At 49.6% G+C, this 21,421-nt stretch overlaps 1 protein-coding gene across 2 annotated transcripts in view; it reads right to left on the bottom strand.

The window, feature by feature from the left end:
• Window positions 1–549: 549 nt before the first annotated feature.
• Window positions 550–21,421, bottom strand: part of LOC147750564 (uncharacterized) — a 178,152-nt gene continuing 157,280 nt past the window's right edge. For both annotated transcript variants that reach the window (XM_086966901.1, XM_086966905.1), the window contains exon 8: window positions 550–1,715. In XM_086966901.1, coding sequence (XP_086823027.1) covers window positions 967–1,715 — 749 coding nt within the window. In that variant the 3' untranslated portion in view covers window positions 550–966. The remainder of the gene's footprint in view (window positions 1,716–21,421) is intronic.

Here is a 21,421-nt window from a genome sequence, read left to right as displayed (position 1 = left end):
GAAGACTTAGACGCTTACTCAATGGGCTTTAGCCCAAAACAGTTTGGTCTTGTTCTCTCTGATGGTGTTTGAGCACATACTGGTGCAAGAATTACAATTTGTGATGTTGTGCTCTGACCCCAGGCTCCACATTCACCTGAGGGAATTTTCTGTGGTGGAAGACAGAGAGAGAGCTCCAACCACGCTGAAGAGGTGCAGAAATAAGAAACTGACATTAACCAACCACTAGGTGCCTTGTATACACCACTGATGTCGCATCCAAAGGTGGACTTGTGGCGGGAGACGCATGGCAATACCTGGCAGCATTGTAAAGTCATTGCAGGGGAAAGTTTTCTGAGATCAGTCAGGAGCTTGAACGAAGTATTCCTCAGTTGATGAATCTGCAGGAAGTGATATTGACTCATAATACCACAGTACCCATTGGATCAGAATATTATCACAGATGGTCACATCTTTGAATGTTATCTATAAAACTACTTCAAAACAAATAGCTGTCATTTGATCTGCAAAAAAAAGTATATTTGTACAATATAGCAACGTGACATAAACAACGGTTTTTATGCCAGGTGTATTTTTCTGTGACATCTGAAATACAATTTCAAGGGCCGAGATACTAGGCTAAACAAAACAACCATGACTTTGTTCCTGTGTCTTAGTACAACTTTTTAAACATATTTGTGCATCTTTTTGATACATTTATTACTTGGCAACTCTGATGCCAGTAGCACATCCAGAGACGAAGGGTGAAAATATCTATACTGAAGTGGTAGAGTTGGCACTGGTCTGTTATTTCCTTTTGAGTTCAGTACGCTTTGAGACCCTCATGGGTGAGTAGTGTGCTCTACAAATTTCCTGATTGATTGATTGACATAATGCAGTTTATCGTCATTTGTAATGTCTCTTTGTAGTCCCATTACTATGTTTTCTATACATATGTGGTAAATAGTGCCTGATTTGGTAACTATGTTATGTACATTTTTTTAAAAGTTCCGAGATATTCAGTTCGTTTTTCATTTCCGTTGGTCCAGTTTCACAAATTGCCATAGTTGTTGTTTTGCAAGGAGTATGTTTCTTTTGATGCAGATTAAGATCGCTTTTGCGCCTAAAATGTTTCTCACATTTAGTACATTTATATGGTCTTTCTCCAGTATGGATTCTAATGTGTCCCGTAAGATTATCTTTCCGATTAAAACTCTTGTGACAGAAAGAACACGTAAATGGTTTTTCTCCTGAATGTGTTCTATGGTGGGTTATAAGATGGCTTTTTACAAAGAAGCTTTTGTCACATTCAGTACATGCATATGGTCTTGCTCTTGAATCAAAACTTAGGTGTCCAGTATGTTCTCTTATTGAACTGTAGCTTTTATCCCACTCAACGTGTGTATACGTTCCCTGGTTCTGCTGTGGAAGATCAACAGGAAACTCTGCATTGCTTAGTGTACTCGTGTATTTCAAATGCTTATCTGATCGTCCTGTGCTCGGGCTTCTTCTGAAATGTAGTGGCCTGGTTAAACAATTTTCACTTTGATGGGCCTTCTCCTCTATAATTTCTTGGATATATTCTGACCACACTGGGCTTTTAGAGATCTGCTTCTTGACTGAGCTTGGGGTCACTTTGGTATTATATTTCCTTGAAAAAGCTCTAGATAACACAGGTTTTTCAGAATGTTTTATGGATTCTTGCATTTTCTTTTGCCTGATGTTGCTTTCATGGTCTGTGGAAATAAAATGATTATGTGGTGAGTTGGTTTACCCATTAAATGATTTCCACATAGAATTGTTGCTTCTACATTATCCATGCAATACTTTAAGAAAAGAAAACAATTCAGAAAACATTTAACGTGAAGAGAGATGGCTATAACTAATTCTTTATAGGATGTTTAAGCAATGTTCAGTAGAATTATTTATGAGAGAAAGTGCTGAGTGACAGTACAATATAGGATTTAGTAGGTGAGTAGTAATGGATGTTTTTTTCATTTAAAGCCCGAGACCTGTTTCAGTACAGACAGAGAACTTAACGGGTGTGTAAATATGTAAAACTATGCAAACCATGAGGTGACTTGGCTCTTCTGAAAACTTTATTTTTCTGAATTAAGATAGTTTGTGTTTTCAAGTACAATGCAAACACATTGCTACTTCTGTAACCAGTGTTGCTAGTGGAAATCCATTTTCAAATATTGGCAAACAAATGGATATGTATTTGATACCTCCCAAACAGCGTTACAGTAATACGTGTGTAACAATGCCAATGAGCCTGCTGGTAAGAAATTATGGGGAGCCTTCACTGATTGTTTGAATGATGAATGCTGCTGTGCTGCCGATACAGTCAGCAAGGAACATCTAGAAGGAAGGACAGAGAAATGGGGTATTCTGCAGAATCTATTATTCTTAATTCAGAGGCAATACAGTACTAACACTGGGGTAATAATGTGTATGGTTGAAGGGGGCAAGTTCAAAACAATGGGGTTTAGAGCGCTGGAATTAGGGGTACTTGTCCAACCCTATAGAGCCATGGGTTCTGCAGCAAAAGAGAAGGTGCCCCAAAACTTGATTCAACCCACTGAGTAACTATACCCTGCATGGAAAATACAAATTCAACACATCTGGGTAGCTGAGGACCTTGAAGCTGTAGGCAGCTACTGTGGGCCTGATGCACAAGTTACTTACCTTTGGTAAAGATTTATCTGTAAGAAACATTAGTTAGTTATAGATTCCTTACCTTAGAATTACCCCCAGGAGTCAGACTGGATCCGGAACGTTTTTTCGTCAGCAGTACCTCTGCGCGTCGGAAGGAGGCATCGGTCGGCTCTGGGTCCGTCGTCGGTGTTGTGGTCGCTGGGATGACGTTGCGGCAGCTACTTAGACGGCGCCCACGCACGCTGACGTAAGTTCTGTAGACAACTTTCCGCGCAAGAAACGCAGAGCCTTAATGGTGGCAAAACGAGACATCGCACAGCGCTGGGGTGCGGCAGAACTGCCGACCAAGTCACAATGGTGTCTGAATATGGACAGGGTGATGGTAACCGAAAGGGCAGTTTATTCTAACCGGGCCTGCCCAGGGAAATGGAATAAGGTCTGGACGAAATGAAATGTGTACAGGGGGGAAATTTGTGATCCCTTGCTGGAAGATGACCAAGATGTCTCCGACGAGGAAGAGGAAGAGGGGTGAAGCTAGGTGAGATGGGTGGGAAGGAGGGAAGCCAAGGATACTGTACGGGATCTCCTCTTAAAATTGACACGTGGGAAACAGGGAGTGGATGTACGGATAAAATTGGCGGGGGACTATCGAATACCAGGGCACGAGATTAGAGTAGGCCTCTCCCAAGAGGCACTTGTAACTCGAACTGTGTTGATTCATGCAAGATCGTAATATCATTCCTAATGTTTTACGTTGAAGTTTGTTGTTTTTTCAAAAAAAGTAAAATCAAAAACCTCATCCAGCGTCGACACAGATATCTGAAATGCACTTTTATTTTGCAGCGACCTCATTTGTACATAAACAGACACTGGTGACTTAATGACTATTTCGAAATGCTGCATTTTGAATTACGAACTGTGATAGCGGCCGGCCCACTGGGTTGTAGGCATTCCGCTGTGTACTATACAATGTGCAATAAAGGTTTTTAAAAAAAAAAAAAGGAAACGCAGAGCCATGAAAGACACTGACCATTGGTGCACAAAACTAGGGCCCTGAAAGAATGTCCTTAATCCTAGAAATCAGTTCGCAGAACAGGGAGGATGGGTGGGGCGGTAAAGAATCTATAACCAACTTATATATCGTTACTGAAGGTAAGTAACTTGTGCATCTGAAAAACACGGAAGTCCAGGAGAACAGAACGGCCAAAGAGCCTGTCCAGGCAGTAGTGTTTGGTGAACGTGTACAGCGATGCCCACGTGGCTGCCTGACAGGTGTCATATAGAGGCACTCCCCTTCCCAATTCAGTAGTGGATGCTGTCGCCCTGGTGGAATGAGCGCGTAGCCCGACTGGAGGCTATTTTTTTAGCCAGAGAGTAACAAGCCTTAATACACAAGACGACCCACTTAGAAATGGTGCGTTTGTGTACGGCCCCACCCTTCTTTGCACACACCTAACAAAAATTGATCATCTACCCGGAACTGCTCTGTGCTGTCCAGATAGCAGGAGACCGCATGTTTTGGGTCCAGACGGTAAAGCCTTTCAGCTGACTTTAGACATAGCCACATGTATACTGCACTGGTTTCCCCACACATCTAAAACCAAGGTGACAAGCAAATTTGTAGACATGGGGTTAATACTAGCAAAGAGGCATTGGAAGGCAAAAGAAGGTCTTAAGGGTGGGAAGTGGAAGGCTGAGTTTTTTAAATGGGCAGGAAGCGAGAGTGTGCTTAGATATCAACAGGCGAGACGGCTTAATAATGAAAAGATGCTAGAGTCAGCAAACGCATGGGAAACATTGGTACATGCGTTACTGGAGTACCGGACGGAGGCAGAGTAACTACAGGTACAAGGAGGGATATTGTCAGTTGAGGATGCTCTGTGACACGCGATGGACTGTAATGAGTGCAGTTACACACACCGGTGAGGAGGCAAGGGGAGGGGGGGTTATAACACATTAGATGCATTTTAATTGTTATTTAGGTTTGGCAATTTAAGGGTTGTAGTATGACCATGTGTCACTCTTCAGTATGATATGCTATGATATTCATATTGCATGGATTATAGGTGGCAAGGGGGGAGTAGATTCTTGAGGGGTTGATTCGTGTTGATGACTCATGACAATGGTCAAGTGTATGATGAATATATATTTTTTTAAAAGACGATGGAGCCTCTCATCTTCCTTTGAAGGATGCAGAGGTGGAAAGAAGGTGGGCAAAATAATCGTTTGCCCAATGTAAAAGGCAGTGACCACTTTAGGAAGAAAGGATGGACGGGTCCTGAGAACCACCTTGTCGGGATGAACCGACAAGAAAAGAGGTTTTGAAGAAAGGGCCTGGAGCTCACTCACCCTTCTAGCAGAGATGATGGCTACCAGAAAAACAGTCTAGACAGAAAGCTAAAGAGAGAAGGAACAAAAATACTTCAGAGAGAGGGGCAGAAAGGGGATCCACAGCCTTTGATGTGCACCATGCCACAAATGTATTCCACCTGCAGGCGTATACCGTCTTTGTGGAGGACGCCTAGCTGCCAAGGTTACGTCCCAGACTTCGGGAGGCAGGTTGAAAGACGTCAACTGCCGCCACTCAATCTCCACGCAAGGAGTTGTAGATTGGACAGGTTTGGGTGGAGAACCTTCCCCTGCAGCTGCGACAGACGATCCCCCCGAAGAGGCAGTCTGATCGGAGGATCAATTGCCATGTTGAGTAGCTAAGGATACCAGACTCTTCTTGCCCAATCCGGGGCCACAGGAATGCCTTGGGCCCGGTTGCGCCTGATTTTCTTCAGCACTCTTGGCAGAAGTGGTATAGGCTGAAAGGCCTACAACAGACCGCAACTTCACTCGAGACAAAAAGCGTCGCCGAGCGAGAGCCGCCTTGGAAATTCCAATGCGCAGAATTGCTGACATTGCGTGTTCTCTTCGGTGGCGAATAGATCTAACCGAGGCTCTCCCCACCATTGAAAGAGACCTTGCACCACCTCTGAGTGAAGACGCCATTTGTGATCCATCATGCACCTGCGGCTGAGTTTGTCCGCCCTGGCATTCAGAGAACCTGCCAGGGCCAGGGCCTCCTGACATAGGGTCCACGACCCCACCCTGCTCTGTTTGTTGCAATACCACATGGCGGTGGTGTTTTCCGTGAACACCTGCACTACTCTTCCCCAGACAGAAGGAAGGAATGCCTTCAGTGGAAGACAAATTGCCTGAGCTCCAGACGGTTGATGTGAAGCCTGGACTCCGCCGGAGACCAGAGGCCTCTGGTCTCCGCCTCTCCCATGTGGCCGCCCCATCCCAGAAGGGAGGCATCCGTCACCACAGTGTGGTCTGGTTGGGGAAGGGAGAGGGATCTGCCATTGACCCAATCCTGGTTCGTAAGCCACCACAGCAATTGTCGAGCAGTGCCCTCCGAGATCTGGACGCAGTCGGACAGATTCCACTGATGCTGCACCCACTGGAACTTCAGGTCCCACTGCAGAGCCCGCCAATGATCTATCAGCAGGATGCAGGAGGCCATGAGGCCCAGCAGCCTCAGAGTCATTCTGACCAAAACCCGGGACAGAGGCTGAAAGATCGGAATCATAGCCCGAATATCCCAGACTCACTGTTCGGGAGGATAAACCCGAAACCGCGTAGTGTCCAGAACCGCTCCGATAAAGAGAAGCTTCTGAGAGAGAAACAGGTGCGACTTCGGCGCATTGATGGAGAACCCCAGCATATGCAGGAGGTCGGCCGTAGTCTGGTGGTGGGAGACGACTGCCTGGGGCGGGCCCGCCTTCATCAGCCAGTCGTCGAGATAGGGGAAGACTGACACCCCTGATCTGCGCAGATGAGCTATGACCACCATCATCACTCTCGTGAACACCCGAAGGGTAAGGCCAAAGGGGAGCACGATAAACTGAAAATGCTCATGGCCTACCGTGAATTGCAGGTAACGCCGGTGGTCCAGCAGGACGGGGATGTGCAAATAAGCATCCTGCAAGTCCAACGCTACCATCCAGTCATGCAGGTCGAGGGCAGACAAGACTTGAGCAAGCGTCAACATTTTTATCTTCTCCTTCCGGAGGAAGCGGTTGACGTCCCTGAGGTCCAAGATAGGACGCAGGCCCTTGTCCTTCTCGGGAACCAGAAAGTAGTGGGAATAACAATCACAACCTACTTCTGGGACAGGAACGCGCTCGATGGCTCCCTTGGCCAAGAGAGCCGTAACTTCCTGCTGGAGAAGAGCCAGATGATCCTCCGACATTCAGTGGTATCGCGGTGGCATGGCTGGAGGGGTAGTCTCGAAGGGGAGGGAGTAGCCCCTTCAGACTATTTGCAAAACCCACCTGTCCGAGGTGATGGTGCGCCAGTGGGGGAGGTGATGGCAAATCCTGCCACCTACTGGCAGTTGATGGGCCTGAAAGGTCGACTAGGCGGGTTTGGAGGCTGCTGCAGAGGGGGGAGGGTGGGGGGGGGGGGGGGGTTGGTGGACTGACTTGCCCACTGCCCCCCGGAACCTCACCAGTTGTTTCCACGTCCCCAGCCACGGGAAGGCTAGGGAACTTGCTGCAGCCTGTGGCCCTGGGTGGGACGTGGTGGGACACCCCTTCCGCAGTCACAAAAGGGGCAAAAAGCAGACTGCGTCGGACGGTTGTAAAGGCCCAAGGACTTGGCGGTAGCCCGTGAGTTCTTGAAGCGCTCTAGGGCGTTCTCTGCTTTGTAAAAGGCGACAGCCATCAAAGGGCATGTCCATCACCCGAAAAGCCAGTAGACCTCATCGAGGCATAGCGGCAAAGCATTACCGACATTGAAATGGTCCTGCCCAGAGAGTTGGTGGTGCCCAGCCCACAACGTATTGTAAACTTTGCTACATCTCTCCAGGCGGCAACAGTCTGGGAGAGCACTGTCCGGGTCTCCTCCGGATAGTGAGGCAGCACTTGCACCACTGTATCCCTTACAGAGTGAGAATAACGGCCCATGAGACATGCGGTGTTTACGGACTGCAGTCCTAAGCTGATGGAAGAGAACAGTTTCTTCCCAAGATGGTCCAGGTTCTTGGATTCCCTTTCGGGTGGAGCGGTAGGGAAGGTGCTTTTGGAGGTGGAGGCTTGGACCACCAAGCTCTTCGGGGTGGGGGGTTGGGAGTGTAAAGTGGGGTCGCCCGGAGCCAGGTGGTGACGTAGGGCGATCATCCGGTCCTTGATCATCCTGTCCTCGGGAGCCCCCGTGTTGGGCCTCCGAAGAACTCGCTGTCAGTTGAAGCACCTCAGTCAGGAGGTTAGTCCTGACTGCCACCGTAGGAAGCTAGAGATTAAAAGCCTCGGCCGCCCTACGCAACACCACAGTGTATGCCGCTCCCTCCTCTGTAGCCACAGTAGGAGCAGATAATATGCCAAGGCCGGGTGAAGTGTCAAGACCACTGGCATCCCCCAGGTCCTCTCTCCAGTCCTGCTCAGTATCTAGCTTATCAGTTACAGGGTCACCTGACCCCTCCCAGACCTCCATACCCTACTCTGGCTGCCAAACAGGCTGAAAATAACCAGGGTGGAACACAGGGACAAAAGTACCCATTGCCGCTGGATCTGGCATCGGCCGGCGGTCCGGCTCCGTGTGCACGTCGGGATTGAGGCCAGGGTCGACGCCGGCCGGGGAGCCGACCAGCACCGAATACGGTAATGATGCCGGAGGAAGCAGGGCCGGGGGGGGAGGCTAAGGCCAAGGCTCCCCAACCGAGTCCGCGGGGCCCAAAGGCGCGCCGGCAGGGTCGGTCCACCCAAAGATGGCATGCATCGCCTTGTAGAACGTACGACCCTGGGCGGGGGTCGCTCCGGGTCCCGGAAAGGGAGGGAAGCTCAGAGTCGACCCGGTGGGCTCCGCAAGCGGAGCCGCGGGTGGTGCCCCTTCTGCGGGCCTCATCGGATCAGCCTACCGACGAGGATAAGTCGAAGAGCGACAATGCTTCTTTGACTTCTTCTTATGCTTCAACTTACCCGACCCCGAGTGCGAAGACTTCGATGACTTGTCGGAATGGCGATGGCTCTGCGACTGGTCCCCCGACCTCCCTCTCGACCGGGACCTTGAATGGCACGTAGCCGACCGTTGGCGTTCAAGCAGCTTTCAAAACCGCTCCCGCAAAGCCTTTGGCATCAACAACTGACAGTCCGAGCACGACTTGGGGTCGAGGTCGCGCTCTGGGCAAAAGAGGCACACGCAGTGCAGATCCGTAACCAACATCAGCCGGTTACAGGAACTGCAGGCCTTAAACCCCGGCATCCCTTGTGACTTGAAACAAGAAATCGACAAAAGTCGAGAAAAACGTAGTCAAAAAATGACTGAGGTACCACTCTTACCGGATCTGCGCTGGCATACACGGAAAAAGAAAGAACTGATGTTAGCGCATGAGGGCGGCGGCGAAGTAGCTGCCGCAACGTCATCCCGGCGACCGCGATGCCGGACGCGAAGCTGACAGACGCCACCTTCTGGTGTGCAGAGGTACTGCTGACAAAAAAAACTTTCCTGATCCAGTCTGACACCTGGGGGTAATTCTAAGGTAAGGAATCTATAACTAACGTGTTTCTTTCAGATTTAGAGTTTGATAGACCGGGTACGCCATCACAAACGTGGCAGTGCAACCCATATGCCAAACTGGTGGTCTGTCCACTCTATTGAGGGTCAGTGGACCATCCTGTTTCGGTTGGCGGTGCCCCAGCGGGATCTGCAGACAGAAACCCTACACGAATGGCTTGACTGAGTCGAATCTGCCAGTGTAGGTGCATCAGACTGCTACCCTATTTAGAGCGGATGATCTGATGCATCTCAGGGTGGATCGCCAGGAAAACCCTGGCAGTCCCAAACTGAAAAAAAAAAACAAAGAACCTCAAATACCCGGAAAAAGCTCTCATGGTGTCAAGCTCATTTATTTTATCCCCAAAAACAAACTCCCTCTTTGGGAGTTTGTTTTTGGAAAACAAGAACGTTTGATGAGCCGCCTATTGAAACATGACAGCCGCTCACCAAACATTCAGTACCTTCAGAGGAGTGCCATTGATGGCAGCTCTTCTAAAACAGGGCTGGCCGAGATATCAAAATATAGATGGTGGCAGTCCAGCCGGCATAGGAAATGGCTCCAGTCACCCTGAGAGGGGGCGGGATGCCTAATATATTTCGAGATCTCTATGCCTTTAGATGAGCCATCATCAAGGCCTCTATGGCTTATATAGCATTATAATAAAATACTCTAAATTAAGGATTACTAATTTCAGGAAAATAGTGCCACATTAATTGGGAATTGGTGAGATTATAATGGAAGTAATTTATCAGTTTGTGTGCTTGGGAGTACGTTTGCAAGCAAAAAGGCCTGCCTGTGGGGCCGGGGGGGAAGGCAGGGTTGATATTGTGGAGAAGTGTGGCTCACGGTGTAGAGCAGGCAGACCCGGAAGCTGAGGTCAGACCCGGGACCAGAGTTCAATTCCCGACGCGGCAGGGTCTCGAGCTCAAATGTCCACGGACTCGATAATTCTCGCTTCGGTGCCTGCTCTAATCATGGGTTCTCACTCTGCACGCTGTGCTTTAAGCTTGCTTAATCTCCACAACGGCCCCCTGCGGCGGGATGCCTGGCTTTCACCTTGGGGATGCCCTTAGGGGCTATCTCTCAGGGAAAAAAGCCAGGACGGGTTCCCAGGGCAAGCGCCGGGAAACCTCCGGGTAGCTGTGCGCTCAATAAATGCAATAATAATAATAATAATAATAATAATAATAATAATAATAGAGATAGGGAAAGGTCGTCCATCCCGATATTGTAGGGATTCAATCCCATACCCGCAGCGTAGTTCTATTGGTTGTACTGAGGTATACGTTGGGTGGTCGATTTACCTTGGGCTTCCAGAGTAGGTCCCATGTGTATCTACCTGCTATCGCTCAGTCGATATGGAGCCAAAGTTTATCTGACTCCTGTGCAGACAATTCTGTTATGACACTCAATTGGGATGCCTGGTAGTAGAGGTTAAAGTTTGGAAATGCCAGCCCCCGTTGTTTTTCGGGAGTCCCAGCTGTCTGTAGGGGAGTCGGGCCAGTTTACAATGCCAGATAAAGAGTGTGACTATGAATCGGAGCTCTGGGAGGAAACCTCTGTCTAATTCAATTGGAGTCCCTGGAAGAGGAACAGCAGTCTGGGTAAAAGATTGATTGTAATGACTTGTATGCGCCCTAGCTAGGAATGAATATGCTACTTACCAGTATGCATCTGTTCTTGGCATGTAGGGCTGCTAACATTCATATCTTAGCATTAGATCGCCGCCTAGTGTTGGGTCCGGATGATCGCACATTGTTGTCCTGGAAGAGTCTTCGAAGTATCCTGAGATAGGTGGCTCCTCCCCTGGACTACAGTGCGCATGGGCATCGGCTCCATCCCCAGATTGTTTTTCGCCATTGTGGCAGAGGATGGAGTGAAAAGTGTAAAGGATGTCCATGCTAATGATTGAATACAATAGTATATCTGCAGCTGCGACAGGCACCGGGGAGGAGGGTGGGCGATATGAATGTTAGCAGCCCTACATGCCAAGAACAGATGCATACTGGTAAGTAGCATATTCAGTTCGAGGCATGTGGGCTGCTAAATTCATATCTTAGCATAGAATACATAGCAGTCCCTCCATCAGCGGCGGTTGCCCGTGCCAGCTGCAGAAACCTGAAAAAGTGTCTTGAGAACAGCCTGTCCTACAGCCGCTTGCTGTTTGGAATGTACATCAACACAGTAGTGTTTTGTAAAGGTATGTGGTGTAATCCACGTGGCTGCTCTGCAAATGTCCTCTAAAGGAATGTTTCCTAGGAAAGCCATGGATGCCCCCAATTTGCGTGTGGAGTGCGCCCTTGGGGGTATTGTTAAAGTGCGCTTGGCTTTTTGATAACAGATTTGAATGCACTTAACAATCCATCTGGCTATTCCTGCTTTGGAAATCGGGTTGCCTTTGTGTTGTGGTGAGAAGGCAACAAAAAGTTGTTTTGTTTTCCTAAAGTGTTGTGTCCTGTCTATGTAGTACATCAACGCCCTCCGTACGTCTAACGTATGGAGCATTCTTTCCGCCACTGTTTGTGGGTTCTGGAAGAATGCCGGCAAGTCGATAGTTTGGTTGAGATGAAAATGTGACACCACCTTTGGAAGGAATTTGGGGTTAGTACGTAGCACTACCCTATTTGGATGAATCTGAATGAATGGCTCTTGGATTGTGAGCGCTTGTAGCTCACTAACACGCCTTAGTGACGTAATAGCAATTAGGAAAGCTACTTTCCACGTTAGGAATTGTAGTTCACACGAGTGCAGTGGCTCAAATGGTGGTCCCATCAGTCTGGTGAGGACCACATTGAGGTTCCACACCGGAGCTGGCGGTGTTCTTGGGGGAATGACTCGTTTCAGACCTTCAAGGAACGCTTTAATGGCAGGCACCCTGAAGACCGAGAGATGCTGCCTGTTTTGAAGGTAAGCTGCGATGGCGGATAGATGTATCCGAATAGAAGTGAACGCTAGTTTGCACTTATAAAGGTGTAACAGATAGCAAATGATGTTAGGGATAGATGCATCTAGCGGGTTTATGTCATTGTCTGCACAGTAAATGACAAAACGCTTCCATTTTGCGGCATAGCATGCTCTGGTTGTCGGCTTCCTCGCCTCCTTGATGATGTTCATGCATTCAGGAGGTAGGTTGAGGTATCCAAACTCTAAGACTTCAGGAGCCAGATCGCTAGGTTGAGCTGTTGCGGATCTGGATGCTGAATTTCTCCATGGTTCTGCGTCAAAAGTCTGGGCGTGAGGCGCAGTCTTTGATGCGGTACCACTGAGAGTTCGAGGAACGTGGTGTACCAGGCCTGGCGCGCCCACGTTGGAGCAACTAGGATGAGTGTCATCGAGTGTTGCCTTAGTTTTCTCGCCACCAGTGGTATCAGAGGTGTCGGGGGAAAAGCGTACGCAAATTTGCCTGACCAGTTCATCCATATCACATTGCCCTGCGATTGCGGGTGTGGGAACCTGGCGGCGAAGCTTTGGCATTTTGCGTTCTCCCTTGTGGCGAACAGGTCTATCTCTGGACGACCCCACCTTTGGAAGTACGGCTGGAGTACTGATGGATGTATCTCCCACTCGTGCATTTGATGGCTGTATCTGCTGAGCAGATCCGCCATCTGATTGTCCTTCCCTGGGAGGTGTTCTGCCATGAGGAAGATGTTCCTCTGAATGGCCCACTTCCACATGCTCTGAGCCAGGTGAGACAGCTGCGGTGAGTGGGTGCCCCCCTGCTTTTGGATGTAGTACATCGCGGTCATGTTGTCCGTCCGGACTAACACCACTTTGTTGCACAGATGTACAATGAAGGACTTGAGCGCCATGAAGATCGCCATCAGTTCTAGATAGTTGATGTGCATCTTCTGTTGCTGCGTCGTCCATAGTCCCTGCACCGTGTAAGTGAGCAGATGAGCTCCCCATCCCTGGAGAGATGCGTCCGTTGTCAGGATAACCTGTGGCACTGGCTCCTGGAACAGTCGGCCCTTGCAAAGGTTGTGTGGAGTCCACCAATGCAGAGAGTCGTATGCCCGACTGGTAACCAACACTAGGTCTGTTAATTGTCCCTGAGCCTGTGTCCACTGATTTGCTAAGCACTCCTGGAGCGGGCGCATATGCAACCGTGCGTGAGGGACTATGAAGATGCAGGAGGCCATCATGCCTATCAACTGCATGAACACTCTCGCTGGAAGTGAGTGTCTTGGTCTGAACTTTTGGATTAGAGACTGCATGCTGTCTATCCTGACTTGGTTTGGTTGCGCCTTGGCCGTCAGGGTATTGATTGTCGCACCCAGAAACTGCCGGACATGTGCCGGCTGAAGGTGTGACTTTGGGTAATTCAACGAGAAACCCAGGTCGTGAAGGAGGTGAATGGTAGTCGACATGTCCGCGGCGCACTGTTGTTCCGACCTGGCTTGAACGAGCCAGTCGTCGAGGTAGGGGTAGACATGGATGTTCTGCCTCCTGAGGTGCGCTGCTACTGTCGCCAGGCACTTGGTAAACACCCTTGGGGCTGTGGTGACTCCGAAGGGTAGGACTTTGAACTGATAATGCGTGCCTTGGATAGTGAACCTGAGGTACTTTCTGTGGGACGGGTGTAGTGGAATGTGGAAATAAGCATCCTTGAGGTCTAAGGTTGCTAAGAAGTCTCCTTTGTTTAACATGGGAAGAATCTGTTGCAGTGTAAGCATATGGAAATGCTCTGACAGTATATACAGATTGAGGGGACGGAGATCCAGAATTGGTCTGAGAGATCCGTCCTTCTTTGGAATGAGGAAGTACAGGGAATATACCCCCGTGCCTTCCTCCCCCACTGGCACGAGCTCGATTGCTCCTTTTTGCAGCATCACCACCACTTCCTGCTGCAATAAGTGCAAGTGCTCTGCGGACATAGGTCTTTGCCTTGGTGGAATGTTGGGTGGAGTGGATTTTAACTCTAGACAATAACCGTACTGGATAAGTTGTCGCACCCACCTGTCTGTGGTGATGTTGATCCAGACGGGCAGGAACTGCTGTAGTCTCCCCCCGACAGGTGTTAAGTGGTCGGGGGGCAGTGACAGAGAGTCACTGATTGCTTGGGGCAGAGGAGCGTGAATTGTTGTTCCCTCTGCCGCGTCCTTTGTTGCTGTTTCCCCTGTAGCCCCTCTTGTTCTGTTTGGGGTGCGAGGATTGTGCTCCACCTCTAGGGAATTGTGACTGCTGACCCATCTGTCCTCTGGTGACTCCACGGGCACCTGAGCGACGAAAACTATTGCCACGAAACTGCTGTGATTGTAGGGCCCCCATAGATTTAGCAGTTTCGGTGTCTTTTTTAATTTTTTCTAGGGTGGTGTCAACATCTGGACCAAACAGTCTATCAGGATTGACTGGTTGATTAAGTATGGTTGTTTGAATGTCAGGTTTAAACCCCGATATGCGGAGCCACGCCTGTCGTCTCAGCATGACACTAGTGTTAATGGCCCTAGCGGCTGTGTCCGCGGCATCAAGTGCACACTTTATGGCCGCGTTGGAGATCAGTTGTCCTTCCTGTATAATCATTTTGGTGCCCTCTTGAAACTGTGGAGGCAGGTGTTGCACAATTTGCTCTAGTGTGTCGTAATGTGACCTATCATAACGTGCCAGTAGTGCCTGTGTATTTGCAATACGCCAGAAATTGGCAGCTTGCGCAGCCACTCTTTTGCCTCCTGCCTCTAGCACTTTGGACTCCTTATCCGGGGGAGGAGCTTCACCCGTTGTTTGGGAGTTGGCCCTTTTACGGGCATTTGCGACCACCAGGGAGTCAAGCGGCAACTGTCCCCGAATGTATGCAGGGTCTGCAGGCGCTGGTCTGTACTTTTTTTCAATACGTGGATTGACCACCCTCGCCCTGGTAGGCTCTTTAAAGATGTCCGCAGCATGCTTGAGGACCCCTTTGAGCATAGGCAGTGTCTTTACAGTTCTTTCCGAAACTGAAAAAGTGTCGAATAGAAAGTCTTCTTCAACTGGGTCAGCATGCATGTCCACATCATGATTAGCAGCTGCCCTCTCAATGAGTGCATGGAAACCTGCAGAATCCTCTGTTGGGGATGCACGTGTACTGAAAGCCTGTGGGTCCTGTCCCACATTTTGGGTGCCTCGGTCCCCAATGTCATCATATGAATCCGGCTGTGCACCTGGTTCATTGACTGGGAAAGTGTATTGGTCATCTTCATCATAGCCCTCACTTTCAGAGTGGTCTGGAGACGGAGTTGGGCTCCTTCTTGGAGGGGGCTGGATAGGTTCCATGAGGCCTGAGGCGTCCTGTGGAAACTTTTTCTTCTTCAGGGGGATGACATAGGATTCCACCGGCTGTGAAGTGATCTTCCTTTTGTAAAGGGTCAATTTGCCCGTTTCAGCGTCTATAAAGCACTCCGAATCCTCTTCTGAGTCGAGTACTCGACCTGAAAGTGCCCCTGCCGTAGAAGATTCCGACTTCTTTGGCGTCGATTTTGATGAAAAGGCCTTCGGCGCCTCTTTTGGCGGCAGAAGGAAGAGGAGTTTACTTGCAGGCTTGACCGGAACGTCTGTCGCCTTCTGCGGCGATGGCGCCGACGAAGCAGAGGCCTTCTCCCTAATTCTTTGTAGTGAAGAAGCAATGAGAGACGCGTCGGTGACAGTGGCCTTTGGCACCGACGAGGAGGCCTTGCCTTCGGATCCGACGTTCTGTTGGTCCTTCGGAGGGTTGGACGATGATGCCACGTCCGCCGACCCCGAGTCCTTGGACCGATGCGCAGATGTGCCAGCCTTCGATCCGTGTGACTTTGACGGCTCTGCCTCCACCACGCGTCCGACAAACGAAGTCCCAGTCGGAGCTGGAGCCGTGTCGCTGGCTTTGGCGGGCTTTGCCGGCGTCGCAGCGCTTGTCTTGTGCGTGCCACCCTTCTTAGAGGATCTCTCCTCCGGCGCCGATTTCGACACTGTGGAATCGCCAGATTTCTTCGACTTCTGTGGACCGGAGGTCGACGGAGTCGATGAGGCAGCAGGCTTAGTCGTTTTTGGTGGTACGATCGCCATCTTAGGGACGCCCGAGTCCTTAAGTTTCGGTTTCGGTTTCGGGTCGGCCATTTTAGGTGTAGTCGATACCGTAGCTTTCAGTTTCGGTTTCGATACCCTCTGCGCAGCAAGTATGTCCGTGGCCGGGCCCGAAGGCGGGGCCGTGGCTTGCGCTACGGGGTCTTGGGTAAGGCCGACAGGCGATCCCGTGACCCGCTCTTTATGTCCGTAAACTTCGGGGCATAGCTCGTCCTCTGAGCTATCTTCCGCGGCCCCATAAACCTCTTCGACGTCCCCTACCTCGTCGACGTATTCAAGGCCTTGACCCACGACTCCGTCGTCGTCTTCCGGATCTGCCTCGACCTCCGTCTCAGGCGGGGAGATTTGAAGATGATGGCTGTGGTCCTCCTCTTCTTGGTCGTCGAAGATGTTATCTGGATCCGGGGCCGATTGTTGGGCCTCAAGGCGCACCGCGCGCCGAATCTTGAGTGTCTTCTTGGACCTGAAACTCGCACAGGCCCTGCAGTTTCCTTCGTTATGGTCTGGCGAAAGGCATTTGTTACAGACCGGGTGCACGTCTATATGTGGGTATTTGGACCCACAGAGCGGACAGAGTTTAAACGGACTCCGCTCCATGTTGGAAACTCGCTGTCGAGTCGCGATGAGAAGGCCTCGATGTCCGAAGAGTGCAAATACTCCGCTGATTCCGGCTCCGAGAGACGGAAGAACTCGAGACCGCACGCAAACAATACCGACGTAAAGAACACAAGGCCTTTTGGCCGTTTAAAGTTATGTTTTCTCGGTTCCGACAGAGAGACGTCGAGACCGCATCCGAACCCAATGGCGGAAAAAAACAATCTGGGGATGGAGCCGATGCCCATGCGCACTGTAGTCCAGGGGAGGAGCCACCTATCTCAGGATACTTCGAAGACTCTTCCAGGACAACAATGTGCGATCATCCGGACCCAACACTAGGCGGCGATCTAATGCTAAGATATGAATTTAGCAGCCCACATGCCTCGAACATATACATTGGTGCCCATCTGTAGAGATCCTCTTTAAGATGCTGGAGAAGGGGGTGAGGGTAATTGGCCTTAAAGAGATCTGTGGTCTGGGGCATGATCCTGACGCCCAGGTGTAGTATGTCCTTTTTGGCTTCACAAAAGGGTGCAGATGCCACCACTTGCTCCATCTCCTCGCTCCTCACCGTTAGGTTAAGCAGAAGATTTGGATAGGTAGATATGAAAACCAGATACTCGCTTGAAAGCCTGTAGTTCCAACTGTACTGTGACAAGGGAGGTCCTGGAGGCTGTCAGTGTTATTGAGACATCGTCAGCAAACAGTGATAGTTTGTGATCATCCGTTCTAAAGGGGATGCCCAGGATCAGGGGATTCTCACAGACTTTTACTGCAAAGGGCCCGATGCTAAGAGCAAATAGTAAGGGCGAGAGGGGGCAGCCATGGGGTCTCCCCCTCTCCAGGCGGATGGGTTCTGAACTCATGCCATATACAAGGACGATTCAGAAAAGGGGGTGGTGATGAACAGAGTGTCTGAATTAAGCAGACCACTCTTACCCAGTCCAAAGATCAGGGCTTGATCCATCACCGTTTTTTAGCTCACTGCACCATCCCAGCTCAGAACTTGGCTATATGCAAATTAGTCTGACCCTGGCCCAGTGCATCATGGGAACAGGGCAGACCAAACTACCAAGCCAATTCTTATACTGGGAAGGAAACAAGCTACCGGGGACCGGTTTCTGGCATTTCAGCCGTCTTCGGCCCAGCTTGTTAGAATCCTGATGGTGCAATGAGCTAGGGACTCACATCTGAGTATACCCTTCCACGCTTATGGTGGACAAAAATGATTCAGAAAAGGGGGTGGTGAGGAACACTCTGTTCATCACCACCCCCTTTTTTGAATCGTTTTTGGCCACTATAGGTGTGGCAGGGTATACTCAGACATGAGTCCCTTTCTCACTGCACCATCAGGATTCAAGCAAGCCGGGCCGAAGACGGATGAAATGCCAGAAACCGGTCCCCGGTAGCTTGTCTCCTTTCTGGTGAAGAATTGGCTTGGTAGTTTAGTCTGCCCTGTTCCCATGATGCACTGGGCCAGGGACAGACTGATTTGCATATAGCCAGGTTCTGAGCTGGGATGGTGCAGTGAGATAAATAACGGTGATGGATCAAGCCCTGATCTTTGTACTGGGTAAGAGTGGTCTGCTTAATTCAGACAGTCTGTTCATCACCACCCCCTTTTCTGAATCGTTTTTGGCCACTATAGGTGTGGCAGGGTATACTCAGACATGAGTTCCTTTCTCACTGCACCATCAGGATTCAAGCAAGCCGGGCCGAAGACGGCTGAAATGCCAGAAACCGGTCCCCGGTAGCTTGTCTCCTTTCTGGTGAAGAATTGGCTTGGTAGTTTAGTCTGCCCTGTTCCCATGATGCACTGGGCCAGGGACAGACTGATTTGCATATAGCCAGGTTCTGAGCTGGGATGGTGCAGTGAGATAAATAACGGTGATGGATCAAGCCCTGATCTTTGTACTGAGTAAGAGTGGTCTGCTTAATTCAGACACTCTGTTCATCACCACCCCCTTTTCTGAATCGTTTTTGGCCACTATAGGTGTGGCAGGGTATACTCAGACATGAGTCCCTTTCTAACTGCACCATCAGGATTCAAGCAAGCCGGGCCGAAGACGGCTGAAATGCCAGAAACCGGTCCCCGGTAGCTTGTCTCCTTTCTGGTGAAGAATTGGCTTGGTAGTTTAGTCTGCCCTGTTCCCATGATGCACTGGGCCAGGGACAGACTGATTTGCATATAGCCAGGTTCTGAGCTGGGATGGTGCAGTGAGATAAATAACGGTGATGGATCAAGCCCTGATCTTTGTACTGGGTAAGAGTGGTCTGCTTAATTCAGACACTCTGTTCATCACCACCCCCTTTTCTGAATCGTATACAAGGACTCAAGCGTAAGATTGTGCACAGTTAGCTTTAAGCATAGTGATGAATTTCTGTCTGAATCCGAAACGATGCAACGTAGAGAACACAAATTGACAGTCCACTTGGTTGAATGTCTTCTCTGCATCTAATGCGAGTAGGACTGAGGGGACCGATTTCTCAATTAAGTGTAGAACTCTTCTGAGATTGTCATTGGTTTGCCTACCGGATATGAAACCGGATTGATCCGGCTGGATCAGCTCCAGCAAGATGGTTTCCATTCTGGTGGCTAGTATCTTCGTGTATAGTTTGGTATTAAAGTTAAGTAACGCTATTGTTCATTAAGGTCCACATTGATGTGAGTCTTTACCGTTTGTGGATCACAGATATCAGTGCTTAGCCCATTAAATGGGTAACTGCCCCAGAATCTACCAAGGCGTTAAAAAGAGTGACTACGTGTGGGATAAGTTCCGGCCAAAAGTTTCTGTAGAAATTAGCTATTAGGTCGTCTGGTCCCGGGGACTTATGAAGCTTAAGCTCTTTAAGGGCCACTCAGGCTTTCCCCTCGTCAATTGGCTGTTGTAGCAGCTCGTTTTGTGTCTTTGATACTTGTGGAAGGGGAACTACTTTCAGATATGCTCTCTGGTCTGTCTCGTTGTAGGGCTCCGACATATATATTTTTTTATAAAAGGCCCTAAAGGCTGGCGCCTTCTCCCTATCCTCCGTGATCAATCTACCAGAGTCTAGTTTTATGGGCCCAATGTATTCTTTTTCCCTCTTTACATGTAACTGCCTAGCCAAATGGGTTCCCACTTTATTGCTGTGTTCGTATGTGGTGCGTTTGAGTTGTAGAAGTATCAATGAGTGGGGAAAGAATCAGAGTCTGCACTTTGGAGGTCCCGGTTCCCATCTGAGGGTCAGCGAGACTGGCGTGTGATCAGAGATAGTGATCGAGTGGGGTGGGGCAGTTTGTAGTGCCTGTGCCAGGCTTGGCTAAGGAATATGTAATCAATTCTAGAGTAAGAGCGTTGGTCCAGTTATTGGGGTGAGTCGTCCGCCATGTGTCAAAGAGCCCTAGCACGCCAAATTCATTTTGCTGTCGCTCTGTGGATGGATGAGCTATTCAGACCCACCTCCCAGGTGAGGTTAAAATCTCCCATCAGAAGATGTCTCCCTCAGCAAAACCTCCCAGTGTTGCTAACATGGAAGAGGGAAAATGGCCCTGGTTTATATTGGTGGCGTATAGAGATGCAAAGGTGCACTGGTGTTCGTGAAGCCTTCCCTCAACCATAATGAACCGCCCCTCTCTGTATGACTTACAGCCCTCCGGTTGGAACCCCAGGGAGGCGTGAAAGAGGAGTGCAACCCCATTGTGTTAGCTAGAGGACAAAGACTTCTATATAACTGGGTATGCATTATGCCGCAGCCTGTGTTCTTCCGATCTTTTCAGGTGGGTCTCTTGGAGTGCCACCACATTGTATCTGGCATCTAAAAGATACTTCCATAACTTGTGGTGCTTTGTGGGAGAGTTGAGCCCCTTAATGTTCCATGTGAGTTTAGTGATTACCATTGTGGGTTACTTAGGAAGTGTCTTGTTCTCTCTATTATCCACTCATAGCCACTGGTCGGTTCCCCTCCTCCCTGCATGCCTCCCCAGGTGTCTTAGGGTGCCACACCGCCTCCCACACCCCGCAATCCCTTATGTGTAAAACATGCCAGTGCCCCCAAACCCTTTAAACACATTTCCCAATAAAAATTCCCAAGAGTGAACAAATGGGGAGAGATTCCCCTGAAAAACCTACTTATGCTCGAGAAAGTTTTCATAGGGGATGTTGCAAGGTGCATGTAGTTACATAACTTAAGCAAAAACGTTCTAACTGTAACCTGAACTGTCCATCTATATGACGATCAGTTGGTGGAACATGCAGTGGAAGAGGTCTGCCTCCCATTCCTCCATAGAGCATGGAAATGGGCACGGTCCCGCCGTGGCAAACACGGGTGGCATGTAGGTGTCTCTAGCCTCTGGATGCATGTCCTGTGGTGTGGTTCTCAAGTACAGAACCATGAATTCCCGGGGGTCCAGCATGTGAGAATCGTCTCTTGCGTTAGTCTGTTCACTTTACTTGCAGCATGTGCGATTTCTAGCTTGTCTTTTCCACTGTTCTCCCTCTTCTCTGCTCCTTCATGGGCCCCCATTTCCTCGCTAAGCCTCCTCTGCCGGGCACAGGTCGAAGAGCTCTAGGTCCACTGCCTGTGCCGCCACAGTGAGGTCAGATACATGGGGACCTTTGTTTTGAAGGG

Source organism: Lissotriton vulgaris, chromosome 1_1 (genome assembly GCF_964263255.1).
Source record: "Lissotriton vulgaris chromosome 1_1, aLisVul1.2, whole genome shotgun sequence".
NCBI classification, from domain to species: Eukaryota; Metazoa; Chordata; class Amphibia; order Caudata; family Salamandridae; genus Lissotriton; species Lissotriton vulgaris.
Note: the sequence above shows the minus strand (reverse complement) of the source record. Positions and strands in the feature narration are given on the sequence as shown.